The 16903-nt window shown below is 53.4% G+C and overlaps 1 protein-coding gene across 1 annotated transcript in view; it reads right to left on the bottom strand.

Annotated features, from left to right (window-relative positions):
* Positions 1-9999: 9999 nt before the first annotated feature.
* The window catches only part of EPHA10 (EPH receptor A10), a 41841-nt gene continuing 34937 nt past the window's right edge, over positions 10000-16903 (bottom strand). Inside the window, exons 11-17 of the mRNA XM_069802831.1 lie at positions 15232-15417; positions 14425-14486; positions 14101-14304; positions 12080-12229; positions 11676-11869; positions 11405-11569; positions 10000-10867 (exon numbers count right to left, since the gene is read on the bottom strand). Of these exons, the coding sequence (XP_069658932.1) occupies positions 10753-10867; positions 11405-11569; positions 11676-11869; positions 12080-12229; positions 14101-14304; positions 14425-14486; positions 15232-15417 (1076 nt within the window). The 3' untranslated portion in view covers positions 10000-10752. The remainder of the gene's footprint in view (positions 10868-11404; positions 11570-11675; positions 11870-12079; positions 12230-14100; positions 14305-14424; positions 14487-15231; positions 15418-16903) is intronic.

The following is a 16903-nucleotide window of genomic DNA, read 5'->3' as shown; positions in this document are numbered from 1 at the left end:
CCCACTGGGCACAGGAGCCTCCAGGGGCTGCCACTGCGGCCACGGCGGGGAGAGGTGCTGGCACTGGCAGCGGTCGCGATGCCCTGTGTGGTCTCAGGATGCCAGCTGGTCACTCAGCACCGAGGGCATCTGCTTCTCCTGAGCGGTGCCAAGGCTGCTCGCCCACTCTAGCAGCCCACCAGCTCGCTTCAGAAGTGCCCATTTGCAGTGAGCTTGGTGAACAGTTGTGCAACACTCCTCCCGGCACAAATGATTCCTGAAAGTCTGGTCTGCTAATAAACCAGGACTCATTAAAATGGCCTTTCAATTACTTACTTACATCCTCTAAGTCAGTCAGATGCCACTCTAAAAAATGAGGGGGAGGGGGCGGGTGCCTGGGGAGAACACCTTCTAAGGGCTCTTCATTATAACAGAAACAGCAGAAACCCTCTAAACAACTTCCCATCCCTCTTCTTTCCCTCTTTGCCACCACAGACCTGCCACCAGCTTGCAGCAAGCAGCTGGGTAAGGACACGTCCCAGCCAGCCGTGCCATCCCCCCAGGTGTGCTTTGCTTCCAGACACGGTGCAGCCAAAGCTAAAAAGGGGCAGGGGGAGCACAGCCCCTGTCAGCCCACGGGCTCTTGCTGTTGGGGCTCCAGACGTGGCAGGTTGTTGGAATGCAAAAAAGCAAGGCAGGAAAAGGGCCAGCTCAAGCTCTCCAAGATGTGGCCGTGTGACAGAGCCTGTGCCAAGGGGGTGGCTCGGGGACTGATCCGGACCTGCTGACTCAATACTATTCCTCTGCTTTTGTTTGTACCCCTCCAGCTGCGGCTGCTGCCCAGGAAGGCAGCTGCTGCACGGAGCGATAACGGCTTCTCTTTGTCTGATGCTGAAGGTGCTTGTCAGCCTCGGCAAGATAAAAAGGCCAAAGATATTTATAATTGTGTAATTAAATGGCTCCTGTGCCTTCCAGGCGTCTCTTGCTGCTGGGCAGATGGCTCTGTTGTCAGCAGGCAACGGTAAGTGCAAAGGCAGCTAAGGTTACCCATGGGGGGCTGCGCCCGTGCCGCTGGCGGGCACCCAGCCCTGCGCCAAGGCCACCTGAACCGGGATGTGCCACGAACCCGAGCACTCGCTTCAGCGCGGGCACCCCTCGGCCGGTCCCCGCTCTGCAGCGGGCTCAGCCAAGCCAGAGCTCTGTGGCTGCTCCCGCCGGACGAGCCTGGGACGAGGCTGTCCGTGCCAGCGTGACCAGCAGCAGAGCTGGACGGTGGCTGCGTCTGGCCCCAGCAAGGGATGAGGGGCAGAAGGAGCAGGTCCCTGCAGCCTCGTCTCTGCGCTGGGTGGCTGAAACTGAGCTTGCAGGCTCTGCTTTAATTAGAATTGGTTGAAGTGGATGGTGTTGGGCCAAAGCAAGGGAGGCGGCCAGAGCCGATGCCAGGCAGGCAAAGTCCTGAGTAGCTGAACCCATCCCCAACAACACCGTCTCTGAAACTTGCTTATCACACCTTCGATGACCGTGAAGTTAATACATTACCTTCAGCGCATTTTTCAGCTTTTGCAATTAGCAAAAGGGAGTGCGAGAGCTGGCAATACTGCAGGACGCAGGCAGGCGCGGGGAGACCCGGCTCTGCTGCCTGCCACCCAGCCAGGGGAGCACAGGCACTCCTCTCAAGGAGAGCCCGAGAGCTGTGAGGTGCACTCCCCTCAGCGGTGCTGCCTCTGTTTTCCCCAACTGACACGTTTGGCTGCTGCCATGTCCCCGCGCTCTGTCCGGAGCTGACAGCTGGCTGCGCTTCCCGGGATACCGCTCCACTGTCGGTCTGTCCATCACCCGCAGCGCTGCTTTACACGCTTGTCAGTCATTTTGCTAAGGAAAAGGTGATGAGCCCCATGTGGGGTTTTAGCCTTCCCCGGAGTCCCAGCTCATGCTGACGGTTAGCGAGCAGAGCCGTTAAGCGCACCAAGGCACAGCTCCGAAAGCACGTGGGGTGGACAGCTCATCCCTTGCTCTGCAGGACGCTGGGTCTCCCCAGAGCAGTTCCGCTGCTGCTGCCTCATGGCTGTGCCTGCGGGATGGCAGTCCCTTCGTCCAGCCAAGGCAGGCAGCGTGGCACCACCGGCAGCCCGGTGTGGCAGCTGGGAGAGCGCCTGTCCTTTGCGGCGAAGAACTGGTGAGGAGGTGGGCTTTGCGGAGGGACAGAGGAGCTGCAGGGTTTTGGCCATGCCCCAGCGTGTGCAGCGCTCTTCTCGCCCACCGAGACGGTGGGAGATTAATACGAGGAGGAAAGATGCATCCGTCCCGGTGACACTTGAACTGACAGATCGCTGATTATGATGATAGATGGCACTGCTCTTCCTGATAATTAGCAGTTGTTCATATTTAAATGTCGCTCTTCCTCCAGAGCCAGGCTCTTTTTAACATTCCCTGGGCATCGCTTTCCTCCTGCCTGTCTCCTTCCCACGTGGGGAGGATGAGGGACGCACGCCAGCGAGGCCAGGTTTGCCTGAGTCCACCACACCGCTGTCACGGCAGTGGTGGCTCATCCCAGCCTCATCAGCCATCACAGCAGAGACGGGGCCATGCAGCCTCTCTGCAGTGAATGTCCAAAAGAGGAAGAGGGCAGGTGATGGATTTCATGTCTGAGGCCGCTAAGTGGGAGCGAGGGGCAAGAGGAGGAGACCCGCTCTCATGAGCACCATGCACTAAATGTTTTATTTAAAAAATCCCCCCTGTATGAGGCAGCACCTGCCAAGTGCTGAGCCCTTCCCTGACTGATCGCTGCTGCATCTTGCGTTTTACTGTGTCTCAGCCATAACAGCTTATCGATCCCTCCTTTGTCACCAGAGAGCGACGTCCTCCATTACAGCGTGCTCTCCATCCGCACCTGGGGTGAGCCGGGGGCACGGGCCTGGGCTGGGCACACAGGGGAGCAGGGCTGGCAGTGGGAAGCTCTCCGGGGTGCAGGAGCTGACACTGGCACCACTCAGCCATGGGCCAGCCGTGCACGGTCTGATAGCCGTGCTGTTCGCTATGATTTTCCAGACATTTTCCAGAGCTGGTTTTCTTCCTCAAAGACACTGCATGTGTCAAAAGCTGGTAAGTCCATTGCTGGATATACAAGACACATGCACAGCTGCAAACCAGGCTGTAATTTTCCCCTCAAACCTCCAGATCGGGGAAGTAGAATTAGATAGACAGAGGTTTTCGCTGGTCTGTTGTGCAGAAAATATTCACAGTCTGGTCAGCTGCATCAGCAGAAGGTGAGGGAAGAAGGAACAGCAGCTTCAATGTCAGCCCGTGCAATCCATCACTGCAACAGGGCAGTCGTAAAACTGTGAGCACTAAGTTATAAAGACAAAGCTTCCAGCGCAAACAGGGCAGGGAGACACTGCTCAGTGCAGCAGCTTGACCCAATAAGCCAGAAAATCTGCCTCCATGGTAGGCAATGCAGTGAACTGCCGAAGTGTGTGTGGACCTGCCATGGGACAGCCGGGCAAGTCTGCTCCTTGGGTGGCAGAGGGGAAGGAGCCTCTTTTGTGCCATTAATACCAGCTAATTATATACAGGTGGGCAACAGCTCATTTCTGGGCAATTACCTTCCTTATTTTTATCTTTTTTCACTCCTCACACAAGGCATCAAGTGAGATGAGTTCAAACCTGCCTGGGCAAGCAGAAGGGCTCCTGAAAGTGGGGACTGAGGCTTAGACCTGGGAGGGGAGCCGGAGCTGGTGGCTCGCACGTAGGCAGCCGTGGCCAATGCTCGCCCCGCTCCGGCTGCCTTTCACACTGACCTTTCCCAGCGCACAGGGAGGCAGCTGCTAATGATTTCTTGGCTATCTCTGCGAGCCGCCACATGCAGCCTATGGCAGACTCATTTCAGTGTGACATGATCTCAATTATTAATGGCTCGACTTACGCGGCACACCGCAGCCTTCGCCTGGCACGTTCCCCGGGGAGCCGCCCCTGCCCACGCACCACAGGAACGCCGCGGGGCCGAACGCACAGTGCCTTTGCCATCGCTCCTGCCTGCCCGCCGGCCCCCAGGGAGGGTGATGTCTGCAGCTGGAGACCCCCACCACCCCCAGCATCACCCATGCCCTCCACTGCACCCCCCTCGTTGTCTGTGCTGGGGGTCACCAGCCCCCCCATTGCAGCCAGGAGGGGAGGTGTCCCACAGCCCCCAGCCGAGACCGTGCCAGGAAGGTCACAGAAGAGAGGTAAAACCATCACCCGCAGGAGGCATGAGTGCAGATAACTGGGCAAAAAATACATCTGCTTGGCTGTGACTTGCAATCCACTATTCATAACCCTGCTTCAGAGCTCTAATTATTTCTTTATAGTGCCAATATAGCCCTGACCAGGCTCCTAGTGAAGACTGGCTGAATTAATTGATCGACAGAAGGCAAATAGACTTCACCCATTTTAAGCACCCATTCCGTTCCTTCTTCCTAGCAGCTGTCACTGTTGTCAGCATACCGAAATGAGGCTTTTGTACATGTTCTTTGGCATTAAGCAGTCTAAGAAAAAGAAGAAATGTGAACTAGTGAGATTTGCATCAAATTATTTCTAAATATTATTGTTTGTGCAGTGTCTGCATTTTAGATGCTGGCCATACACTGCTTTCATTTACTCAATTAAACAATTAATTACATGCCTTGAGCACAGTAACTCTGCAGTGTTTTCCCTCTGCTCAGCAGCAGCCGCACGCTTCACAGCAACACGTATATTGGACTGACAATTGCACTTGTATTGACAGCTCCACACTGTGAGCACTTCCAAGGTTATCTGGTCCTCTGGGTGACAAGAGGGATTCCTGCCTGCCCGAACGGCATTTGGCCTGACAGGCCAACCGATGGACTTTTCTATCCACAAAACACACATGCTGTATTAGTTGAGTAATGTTTTTTTTTCCCCCCTAACAAAGTGTCAATAACAAGAAACCACCATCCTGAGTTCCACTGTTGCTGCCACCTCTGCAATAGAAGCAAAGGCTTTCATTTTAGCACCATGCTCTTAAATAAAACAATGCATCATTTCACACCTTGCTGCTACTAAAACTATTCCTTACCTGACACCTGCTACCCTTGCTAAAGTAGCACTTCTCATCACGACGCCTGAAATGACCCACACAGACAAGCCAGGGCAGAATTAGTGGTTGTTTTTACTTCGGTATTTAGATATCTCATTATCGCAATCTTCAAACATAGTTCAATAAATACAAAATTAACAAAAATGTCAATAGATCTTTATTACCATTTATTATTATTATTATTATTATTATTAATTATTCCAAACCAACTGTGATTCCCTGGAGATGTCTGACTATAGTTCAAACATGAAATGTACACAGTGTCCTTTATGATATTATATTACATTTGTTTCAAGCTTATAAAAATATATATTGACTTCTCAAGTATGTATTTACAGTATATAACACACAGTTAATGAATATCAAAAAGCATCTGGAGATGAACCAACTTGATTCCAGTTTTGGTTTCATGCGGGGGGGGGGGGTGTTGCAGGGTGCCGGCGATGGCAAAGCCACATGTCCTGCCTGCACTGAGCAGCGCCGCGTCGAGCTGCGGCTGGCGCTTCCCCAATTCTGGCTCCCGCACATCATTCCTACCCTGGTGCTGCCTCAGGCCTTCAGTCATCCCTAGGGATGGGAGGCACAGCCCTCGTCCCCCCTCACTCACACACCCCTATAGCCCCACGGGGTCTGATCCTGCAGACGCTGTGCCTTGCTGCACAGGACGCAGCGCACAGACTGGCTGTCCGGTTAGAAGCCGTCCTTCTGACCTCACGGAAAACAAGGTGCAACACAGGAGGGGAGATTTGGGGACCGTGGCCAAGGGAGCTCAGGGGAAAGGGCTTCTCCTGCAAGAGCCTCGCCTGTGGAGCGGAGCCGCAGCGAGCAGCAGGAATTGCTCTCCAGCCACCCCAGGAGAAGCCATGCCGGGCCGATGTTCCCACAAGGAATACCAAGCAAAGCCCAGAAACAGGTTTCCTGCTACTGTATCAGGGCAGCAAAGTGCCCCGTCCAGCCTCCCAAACGCTGGACACCGGGTCCGTGTCGCTACCCTCCCAAAAGCACCCAGCCTTTGGCTGCTGATGGGCACAGCCGCCGCACTGCTTTTCCAGAGGACACACGATGGGAACAGCATCCTGCTTTACAGTCGCCAGGCACCGACAGCCAACGGGACACGCTGAGGGATCAGGGTTGCTTTCCAGGTGCTTCCCCTCCACGCAAGAACAGCCGACGGTCCTGTCCGCACATGAGCTTAGACACGCACGCTCGCTCTGCTCCTCCAGTTCGTAACCGGCCTCCACTCTGCCTGAACATCTAAAATCTAATCCTCTCATAACTGTATCTATTAGCTCCAGCAAAGCCCACAGATTACAAAACATTAGTTCTTTTTTCTTCTCTGAACAAGCCAATTAACGCTACCACTGCTGCAGAGAAGGTGAGTGTGCTCGGACAGTCCTGAGCCCTTGTTAGCACTGATGTGATCAGGGTTTCCCCACAGCCAGGGGAGGAGGAAGGAGCCTTGCACTGTGTCCGAGGCTGGAGGGGCAAAGAGACTGAAATTTTTCAGGCATTTCCCTTGGTTGAGCAGCTTCAAAACAGCATTGCTAATTAATTCAATTATAAGGCATTGAATACTTCCCCAAAGAGGTGTTGAGAGAATGCAAGTTAATTTTAAAATCATAACAACAATCTATAGCTTAATCTGCTCATTTTATTATCTTCAGTGTTGATAAGGAGCTCAATTAAAAGTGTTTATTGTTGCAACAAGCTAGGCTAGAAAGCATACTTCCATTATGTGCTTTTTGTTTTCTTTCTTGAAGGAGAGGCCAGGAAAGCAAATACCTCTTGGTTCTGCTGAGTTAAAGCATGGTCCCTTCCACAGAGCCATGCTGTCTAAAAGAAACAGCTTTCTGAAACACCACATCCGAGTCGCTCACCAAAGTCAGAAAAGTAATTAAACACTGAATTTCTTTGGGGAATACCTAGAGAGACTCAGACAAAGAAATTATACCTTCAATTCTGATTGTGCTAGAGAACGTAGTATGGGAGCCTAATTCAGTGGGGGAAACACTAAAGGAATGATTGAAAGATGGTCTCATTTTCACTTGGAGTACTCTAGCACAGAGCGAGCATCACACAATTACACAAGTAAATGGCGCAGGAGGCTGCGGGGCTGCCAGCCCCCTGCAGAGCTCAGCTGCTGTGGGAGGACAGGGACCCCCACACAGCTTCCCAAGGGACCCACGGCTCCCGACAAGCCACCGGTCACTGCAGCCCAGAGAAACTACCATGACTCTAGATAAGCTGTGCTGAGGTTTATCTCTCTCCAGCTAGCGCAGAGCCAGCCCCTCCTCACATCTGTAACTTTGGAGACAGGGCCTGTTCTGGAGGGTTCAAGAGGAACATGTTGCTGCCTGCTGATGGCCAGGTCTGCTTCCCAGACTCCGAAGGACTCTGTCACCTCATCACCAAGCCCTGGATTTCCCCAGATCTCCTTGAAAGCAGCTGCACCAGCCTGGAGCCAGCCCCTCCAGCAGTGACACCCCAGCGCAGCTCCCTGCATCCCGATGCAGAGGCTGCTGGAAATCCCGGTGGACAGGACAAGAGCCCGGAGATGGGGGAGAGGATTAGGAATCAAGTTGGTTCAACTCCCTGCCTGAAGAACTATAATATACTTTCTCTATAGATAAAATGTAAACATAAAGAGCATACAAATTGCACTTGATCCTTGGGATCTGGCATTTCTACCCAGTGAAGGTTTCTGTTCACCATTATTACTCTTCTTGGTGTGAAACAGCAGGATTGTGAGTGACCAACCAGACCAGACAAGGGCCAAACTTAAAGACAAATTATTTGTGTTAGAAAACTAACCAAGTGATATTGGGGAATGTTGTTTAAACTGCAGAGGTGGCAGGAATGAGAGAGCTTGTTTACCCCGGAGAGCAGCAAACTCCCCAGAGCGCGCCTGGCACTCGCCCACCGCCAGGCACGCTGCCGGGACAGCTCCGGGTCCCGCAGGGCCAGTGTTCCTGCCTTGAGCTCTGTGCACGCGTGTCTGTGCTGACTCGCACTCCCATTAGTGTTTGCTACCGGGAGCTCAAACCCTGCGTAGGGGAAGGTGCCCTTCTCTCCGCCAGCCTGCCCCGCCGGGGCTGCGGGACCAGGGAGCCGCTGGGAGTGCGTGGTGCTCACCACGGCATTGCCTGGGAACACCGGCACAAGGCAGAAAATTGATAAACCAACATTAGCTGGCACCTTCTTGAGACCACTGGTTGGTGAAGTTCAGGCAGAGAGTTCTGATCTCTAATGCAATCAAGCTAAAATATCTGAAAGAAGGGAAATCTTGTCAGTCTTGAGCACTCCTGGACCCAGCCTGGCCACACACCTGAGCCAGAAGAGCCCAAGGGCCGGTGAAAAGGAAACCACCGCGAACGAGGCTTTACTAAGCAGAAGCTGGATCCCTACGGTAACACGTTCTGCAATGGCCAGCACGCCCAGGACAGCCACCAGCACCTATGGTCACACCGCTCTGCTTGACCACGCCACCGGGAGAGAAGGAAGACGCCCGGGCAGGGCAGGTGCCATGCCAGCCCCGCAAGAGGCTGCCTTAGGGCCCTTCGCTCAGTCGTCATTTAGATCCTCATCCTCTCAGAGCAGGCAAATAGGAGGATCTGACTCAAACAGATTTCCAGCCGCCCTGTGAACATCTCCCACAGCATTCATTCCCTTTGTAAATCTTTGCCTTTTATCATTAATAATTCACTTGCAATACTTACAGATGATAATAAAAGGCCTACAAAACTCTGTACAAGGCTGCAAAGACCCATTTAATTAACTAACTTCAAGGAAACTTGTATTATTAAGCAGATGCTATTTACGTCTTCCATCAGGGATCAGGCCTGCATCAGTGGGAACTGCCAGCATGCAAGGCAGGCAGTACCGCGCTACCGTCTGCAAGAAAATAAAGTGCTGATGTGCCCTGGTTTGCCCAGATTGCACAGCAGGATTTCAGGGATCCCATGGATGTAATGGTCAGTTCTGCCCAAGGTCCGGCTAGGGTGTGCGGTCCCTTCAGCACAGCCCGTGCAGCCACCTCAAACACCCAGACCCGGGGTGCACCCACTGCAGAGGCTGTGGGTGCTGTGGGGCACGCTGGCACTGCAGCCCTCTGGCATGGACCTCCGCACAGCCATCAACCTGCAGTGGAAAACTGACGCCCTGGCACAGCAGAGCGGGACGCTCCAGGCAGACTGCTGCCCTTCGCTTCCCTGCTCCAGACCAGGCACGGGGCAGCCAGAGGAGGAGGGGAAGAGCACTGACCACAGCTGAGGTGGTCCTTCCAGTGGCCAGGGGCACACTGCCAGAGCGGACACGGGAAGCATCCCCTGAAAGCACAGCCATGCCCACTGTCTCTCTGATCCCAAACCAATTCCCAAGTTTTCATCCCATTTCTGGCTGAACTGGGAGGTTCCTTTCTGCCGCTGTGGGTTGAATTAGTGCTGTTCATAAAACCTCTTCCCTTGCAAAAGCTTCCAGACCTAGAGACGGAAAAGCACTCGTCCATCTACTGCTGTGAGGCAGAGCAGACACCTCTGAGCAGGATGGTCCAGCTCAGCTGACAGCAGGGAGTCCCCAGGCTCTGGAGTCAGCCCACAGCTGTGGGCACGCAGCGACGCTCTGCCTGCTTTGCTCCGCAGCCTAGGACAGCAGCCAGAGACCATCACAGCTGCCCACAAAGCCAGCAAAGGCAAGATGCGGGATGCTCTGCCCACAAAACTGCAAGGCGGGAAGCAGGGAAGAGAGGCTAAAGTAGCAACAGATGCTTTAGCATCAGTCCTGCACCTGCAGCAGGTCTCTCTGCCTGTGGGCTCAATCTGCATGTGGGCAGCAGTGTACTGCCTGCTGTTGTTCTCGTCTGTAAGTTCCTGCCCCACTGCTGGGCTGCAGCAGTAAAACGAGGGACCAGGACCTGCACAAAAAGCATCAGCAGGGCAGCCCAAGGACTCCATTGCTTGACCTATTGGCTATGGCTCTCTTCAAAGCTTTTCATTTCTTCCCCTGAAATTGTCTTGCCAAGAGAGCCTTAGAAACATTCAGCACCACTTGCTCTGCGCTTTAGTGGAGAATATTTGTTTTTGTTCACCAACTGTGCTGTCAAGACTCAGTGAAGTAACTCTTAGAGCAGAAGGGACATGGCTGGGAAACAGTTTCCTTCAACATAGCAGATGGGGAAAGTCACCTTCCAGAAGTTGGGCGCTGGGTGTGAGCTGTGCTCTGGTCTCTAAAAATAAAAGCAATAAAAGCTCCTTGTGGGGTTGCTAGAACATGTCAGCTTGTATAAAAATACCCATGGATTTCACTAGTAGGATGCTAGATAGGAAAATGCTGTCAGCTCTGGATTAAGACAGTGCACAAACGTCCATCCACCCTGTTAACCTAATTACCATATGAAATGGCATCATTACAGTTTGACTCATCTTACAAAACAGTGCTAGGGAGAGCCACATCCACCTAGGCACACCACATGTGTCCCAGGAATCCTTGGCTTCCCCAGCACAGGGGACAGGAAGCCCTGCTCTCTTGCCACATGGAATGACTTTGCTTGGCAGCAGCCCAGTGATTCCTACATCCCACCCGAAACCACGAGGTTTCAGAGATTTGGTCCGGTTCGGGGCCGGCTGGCTGTCTCCTCCCCGGGAGCGCCGGGTCAGTGCTCTGCACCTCTGTGGGGGACTGCTTCACACCTGCACGCCTCGGCCATGCATTTGTATCACCTGGGCCCGGAGAGTCTGGATCCCGCTCAGGATGGTCTTCTGGTGCTCCGCCAGCGTGATCCCCAGGCTGAGGACATCTCTGCAAAACGAGCCCCGCATCAGCCATGAAAAACAAGCCGTAACTGTAAAGTGCCCCGACACCAACTGCTCCAAGGCAAGGGCAGCACAGCTTTCAGACCTGCCAGAGTAAGAAATCCCCAACCTGTTGTCCCAGCCAAAGCAATACGGACCCTGACTGGGAATCCAGGGGTAACATGAGCCTGCAGCACGCCAGGCGCGTGACGGCTCCTGACCCTGCCACCCTGTGCTGCCTGCGTAACAGGTTATCAGTGAATTGCATTAGATTTGACTCTGCCTTCTGGAAGGGACAGGCAACACTACTCTTGTCAGAAATGAGAGGTTAAAGTCTCAAACTCCAGGTTTAAATCTCAGCTTCAAAAATCAGCAACTGAGGTGCACAACACACACAGGCCAACCCATGCCAGCGAGCTCTTACAGACATGTTTTGGAATATCTGTCCTCTTGTTTAGTGACGCCTGTCTGTAACTGCAAAGCAGAGCTCACTCACACTGCACCCAGCGACATGCGGTTATAGCCAGGAAACCAGTTCACTTACTGGGCTGTCATCCGGGCCACTGATTCCAGGTAGCAGTAGCCCGCAGCGGTGAAGTTGTCTTTGTACCTGCCCATTTCTATCGCTTCCAGCCACTCGCCTACGGAGCTGAAAGATGGGAAGGCTGAGAAGGTACGCTCAGTGAGGGGGATGGACGTGCTGTGGGACCTGCCAACAAAACGGGGCGGTGAGAAGGGAGCAGGGCACGGCACGCCTGAGGTGGGAACCGGCAGGCAAAGCAGAACAACAGGCAGCAAGGCAAGAGGGTGGTCACCTGGTGCACGTGGAGTTGGGGCACTTTGGGGGCTCCGGGCTCTGCACCAACTTGCTCAGGATGTTGTGGATGTGCGAGAATTTGGGTCTCTGGCTGCGGTCCTTCTGCCAGCAGTCGAGCATGAGCTGGTGGAGGGGTGGCTGGCAGTTCACCGGGGCGGGCAGGCGGAACCCATCCTCCACAGCCTTCATCACCTGCAGTGGCAGGAGGGCGGAGGAGGTGAGAAGACGGGGTCAGGCACTGCAACGCAGATCGCAGGCAAACCCCTGGGGAAAACCTCCCTCCTCACACCCCGCCTGGGGAGCAGCAGCAGCTCCTCCAGCTCCGCCGTGCACCGCGGAGCCACTTGCACACCATTAGCAACGGCAACGTTGTCATCTACCGCGCGGCCGCCGGGGACTCACGTCCTGGTTGGACATGTCCCAGTAGGGTCTCTCGCCATAGGACATGACTTCCCACATGACGATGCCGAAGCTCCACACGTCGCTGGCCGGACTGAAGTGGTGATACTGGATGGCTTCGGGGGCTGACCACAGCACCAGGCTCTTCCCGCGCTGGACAGGCAGAAGGGGAGAAATTACGTGCTCGCACAGTGGGACGTAGCCGATGCATGCGATTCCCGGGCGGCCGTTCATCGCGCCCTGCCCAGCATCGCAGGGCCGACACTGAGCAAGCCCTCATGCCACATGTGGGTTTAATACGAAGAGAAAACTTTTGCCTCAATTTGTTTTAAAATGGCCATGCAACTGTACACTACATGGGAGTGTGAGTCTTGAAATATTAATGGGAGAGGAGAATGTCTCTGGGAAGAGCTGATGGCATTTTATACATTAATATTTAATGAAGACCGTTTCAGAGCTGCACAAACACACAGTCCTTTCACCCTTGCTTGCTCTCCTGTAATTAGCAATCCACACCTCGGCATCTGCAGAGCCCTCTGGATGCAGTAGGGGAAGCAGGTGACAGACACCACAGCTAATTGTAATTAACAGAGGGGAGACCTTGACCCCAAAGCCACAGCCCCGCTGCACCGCGGTGGGAGAAGCCAGGGCTCCTGCTGGGCTCTCCATCCCCCTCGCTCAGCGGGCTGCTCCGTACCCAGCGGCATGCCAGCGCCAGGGCAATTCTGCTCGAGAGCTTTGCGGCACGACAGCCACGGCTGAGCTACAGCTCTGCAGGCAACGCTCACCATGTCCGGGGAGGGGGAGTCACGCTTTGCCAAGGACTCTTCAGGACACTAGCGCTCTCCCTATGGAGCGCACTGAGCGTGCCTCCCTGCAGCTAGTGATAATGGCCGAAAAAGTTTTCCAAGACTCTTTCTGCCACCGGTCTAGTCAGAGTTGGCAAATGACTGCAGCTCCTGGCAGAGCACAGGCCAAACCCTGCAAACAGGCTCTTCCCCCTGGGATGCCCATACCCTGCACTGGGACACAGGCACCGCGTCCCCGCAGGCAGCACACATCAGCTGCTGCCTCCTTGGCACTGCCCAATGCTCCCTGCAAACATTAAGTGCTCATTTGGTTGAGGAATCAAAGCTCTTTAAAATATTAATGCCCAGTTAATGTGATGCACTAACAGCCCCAGCTGATACCAGGCAGATGCAGGGTACCAAAAGACATACAACTTATTGCTCTGCAGTTAAAAATGCATTGAGGCACCCTCACGTGAAAGGCGTCAAAGCAGTGTGTGAAAGAAGTGGGGAGAGAGATCCAGCTCCGGCGAGGGGCTGTGGGGGTCTCGGGGGCCCACAGGGCGCCTGCCCAGCCCGGCGGGCAGGGACAGCCCCACGGCTCCGCACCCAAGGGCTGCCAGGCAGCTTCTCCAGGTGCATGCAGGCACTTGGGAGACACACTGGCTAGCAGAGCTGACAAGGCGTGAGTGTGAATCAAGCAGGACTTAAGTTCTTAATTGAAAACCATGAATTTCATGACAAGTGATAAAACAGACATAAGGAACCCCGAGGCTGCCAGGGCTGCCTCCAGCCACCCGCTGCCTCTCTGCCAGTTTGTGCAGATGCGTGCAGGGCTGCGGCCAGAGGAAGAATGGTGCCGGACGGCTCCTGTGCAGTTCCCTGGCTAAACGCGTTTGACTGCCAGCTGAGAAAGAAGCTGTTAAGATGCAGAGCCCACATTCATACATGAGGAAGGAAACAGGAGCCTAGGAAAAATACTGGTTCTGGAGTAGAATTGCTGTATGTCTTATTAACTCCACCTGTGGAAGCTAGCTGCCTTTGGATTTGATCCTTATTCAGCATTCAGAGCAGGCTGCAAACCTCTCTAGTGATGCCAGGCCCCAGTCTAAGCACTCCCAGCCATGGCTGTGCAATGCAGCCAGGAAGATCCACCTCTGCGGAGGTTTTGTAGCCGCTCTGTCAGCATTTTGCTTTCAGGGAATGTTGACAATAGAATTTGGAAATGCAGCTTACCGTGGTGGAGAAGATGGTCTCCATCTTATCTTCTTGTGGCCGTCTGAAACCAGTTATTTTGCAAGCCAGGCTGCTGTTCACAAGGACTTTGTGGGCAGCAAGGCTTTTATGGATGTAACCCATTTCTGCCAGGTACTTCATGCCAGAGGCAATCCCCTGCAACATGCAAACGAGCTGGGTGGCCGTGAACTGTCCCTCATGCTTCTGTAAAAAAAGAGGCGGCAAAGCCAAAGGTGAGTAATGCCCAGTTCAAGGGGGCACTGCCAGCAGAGCCCAAGTGGGTGGCAGAGCCCCGCAGTTACCACCGGCTCCCACAGCACTTACCCTGAGAAAAGAGTCCAGCACACCATTCCCCATGTACTCCATCACTATCATCATGGTACTCCCTGCACGGACAGACAAGGAGCACTGAGTGAGTCCTGCCCATTGCTCAGGCAGTTCTAACACTGCAGGTGTTAGAAATCCGGGTGCTAACCTCCAGCATGGTCAGCCTGCACTGCCTGGCTATTAAGGGAGACAGTTTGCAATGAGCAGTATGTCCGAGGCTTTCATGTCATTCCCAGCTGGGATCACGCTGTATCCCAGTATCAGATGCTCCTTTTATCAGGAAACTGAACCACATCATAAAGGAGGATGGCACTACCCAATGAATGCAAAAGCAACCAGCTCAGCCCAAGACTCAGGACAGAAATACTTCCTTACCTAATAAAAAGGCTAGTTAAAATCAGCACACATGCTCATGTTTCTTTGGATTACATGAATATCTATTTAACTACAGCATCTGCAGACTAGTTCAGCGCACACACTCCCACGAGAGCCGGGAGCAGAGTCATCTGTTTTACTGACAGAACCTCACTTCAATTTGCTTTTATTAAGAGTACACAGTTTTGCTGCTAAGCTACTACCTGGATTTATTCACCTAGCTGTAAGCATTTTATTAATCATCAGAATGCTAAAATAGCTAATACATGAGGAAATGCCTGATTTCCAGAGAGCAACAGTACTGCACCTTCAGCACCAGGTCATCACTCCAAAGCAACAGCTTAAGCACATTGCCTGCACTGGAGCCCTCCTCCACTGCGTGTGGCTCAGGCTGCCCCCCCATGCCGTACGGCCTGGGACCCCCCTTACCTCTGGTGATGACCCCCTCCAGGCGGATGACATTGGAGTGATCAAACTGGCCCATGGTGCTTGCCTCCGCCAGGAAGGAGCGCTGCTGCTTCTCCGAGCACCCTGCCCGCAGGGTCTGGATCGCCACCGGCAGCTCTCGCTTGCTGGGCAGCTTCAGGCATCCCCGGCAGATTTCTCCAAACTCTCCTGCGTAGCAGAGAGACAAGTTAAACAGCATCCGCAGCCACAGCAGGACATCCCTCACAGCTTCCCTCTAGGGGATATTTTCTTTGCCTTGGGACCACAAAGTACATTCCTGTAGCACAAGTGATGTGTCTTGCTGTGTAGACAAGCAAGATTTTCCCATCGTTAATCAGAGGATTTGCCAATCCATAAACTCAGAAACACACGGAGCCCTGTGTGGCTGCAAGTTTCCCCCGCAGAGTCTGTTTTACGATCTTCCCCCACCTTTGCTGAACACACAACCCTTCACACAAGTTTAGCATCAGCATGTGACACTAAAAACGTGTGATAATGCAATGCAATTTCTTCTTCCTCTTCCTACATCTCTAAGCCATTCTCTCCATGCTCTGCTCAAGTGCACATTGCGCTTTTTCCCATGAAAAGAAGATTAACCCCCAGCCACCAAGTTCATGCTCCCTGGGCCTGGCTCGTTCTGCTTCCCGGCTCGGCACACACAGGATCTGCTTCTCATGGAACAGAGCACAGCAGGGCCAGGAGGGTTTCTGCAGTCTTTGAGGCAGAGTATCCCACTCTGCACAGCCACATGCTTGACACAACAGGAGCTACCAAATTCATAACATAAAAGGCTAATATTGGCTTTACAGCAAAAAATGTGTAGCTATGAAAAGCTTTATTGATTTCAAAGCCAGGTATTTGTTAGGTCAGCAGTAAGACAAATGTACTCCCAAATTCCTTATATTTAATGTGTTCCTGACCAATTTGCTTCCGAAAGGTATGTGGGATTAGTCTCAGCTGCTCCACTCAGCAGCTACAAAGATAACCTCCTCTTCTCCTCAGTGTCCTCTTCCCTTCAACACTGTCCTTTAAGCTGGTGGGCAAGCCCTCCCCTCTTCCCTTCCTCCACCTCTTCTTTTTCTGCAGCTGAATTTATCTTTAGGAAAAGAAACAACAAAGAATCATCGTGTTTCCCATGTTCTGGCACACATTAGCAATTAAGGCTCTAGGGCCCAGTGAGGGGATTTTAATTTGCTTTTAAGTTTTAGGCAGTGAAGTTGATGAAAATCAATAAATCATTAGGTTCACATATTTATAAATAGTTTTCATGCTGCTGTCAAACTGCCCAGATGCAGATAATTGCTGATGCTTTCTGGTCTGTGCCTCACTCAGCTGGCTGTACTTAGGGCCTCAGAAAAATAAACGGGAATGCAAAATCAAGCTCCTGAACAAAATACTCACCAGCCCCCCTCCCATCTCCCCACTGCAAGCAGGTACCCTCCCTGAGACAAGAGCAAAAGTCCACACCACTGATGGTGCCAGAGGACGAGGAGCTGCCCTGGGAGATGCCGGCAAGGTGGGCAGAGCCTGCGGGCAGCATCGGGAGGGCCGGCACGCACCCACGGCACTGCGGCTCGGGCAGGACCGCAGCAGCAACATCACGGCGCTGCCGTGGCCCTGCGTGCCGGGGCGAGAGGGGAGCGCTCCGGCTGGG

This window comes from Haliaeetus albicilla, chromosome 16 (assembly GCF_947461875.1).
Source record: "Haliaeetus albicilla chromosome 16, bHalAlb1.1, whole genome shotgun sequence".
Classification (NCBI taxonomy): domain Eukaryota; kingdom Metazoa; phylum Chordata; class Aves; order Accipitriformes; family Accipitridae; genus Haliaeetus; species Haliaeetus albicilla.
This window is presented reverse-complemented; position numbering and strand designations above follow the sequence as displayed.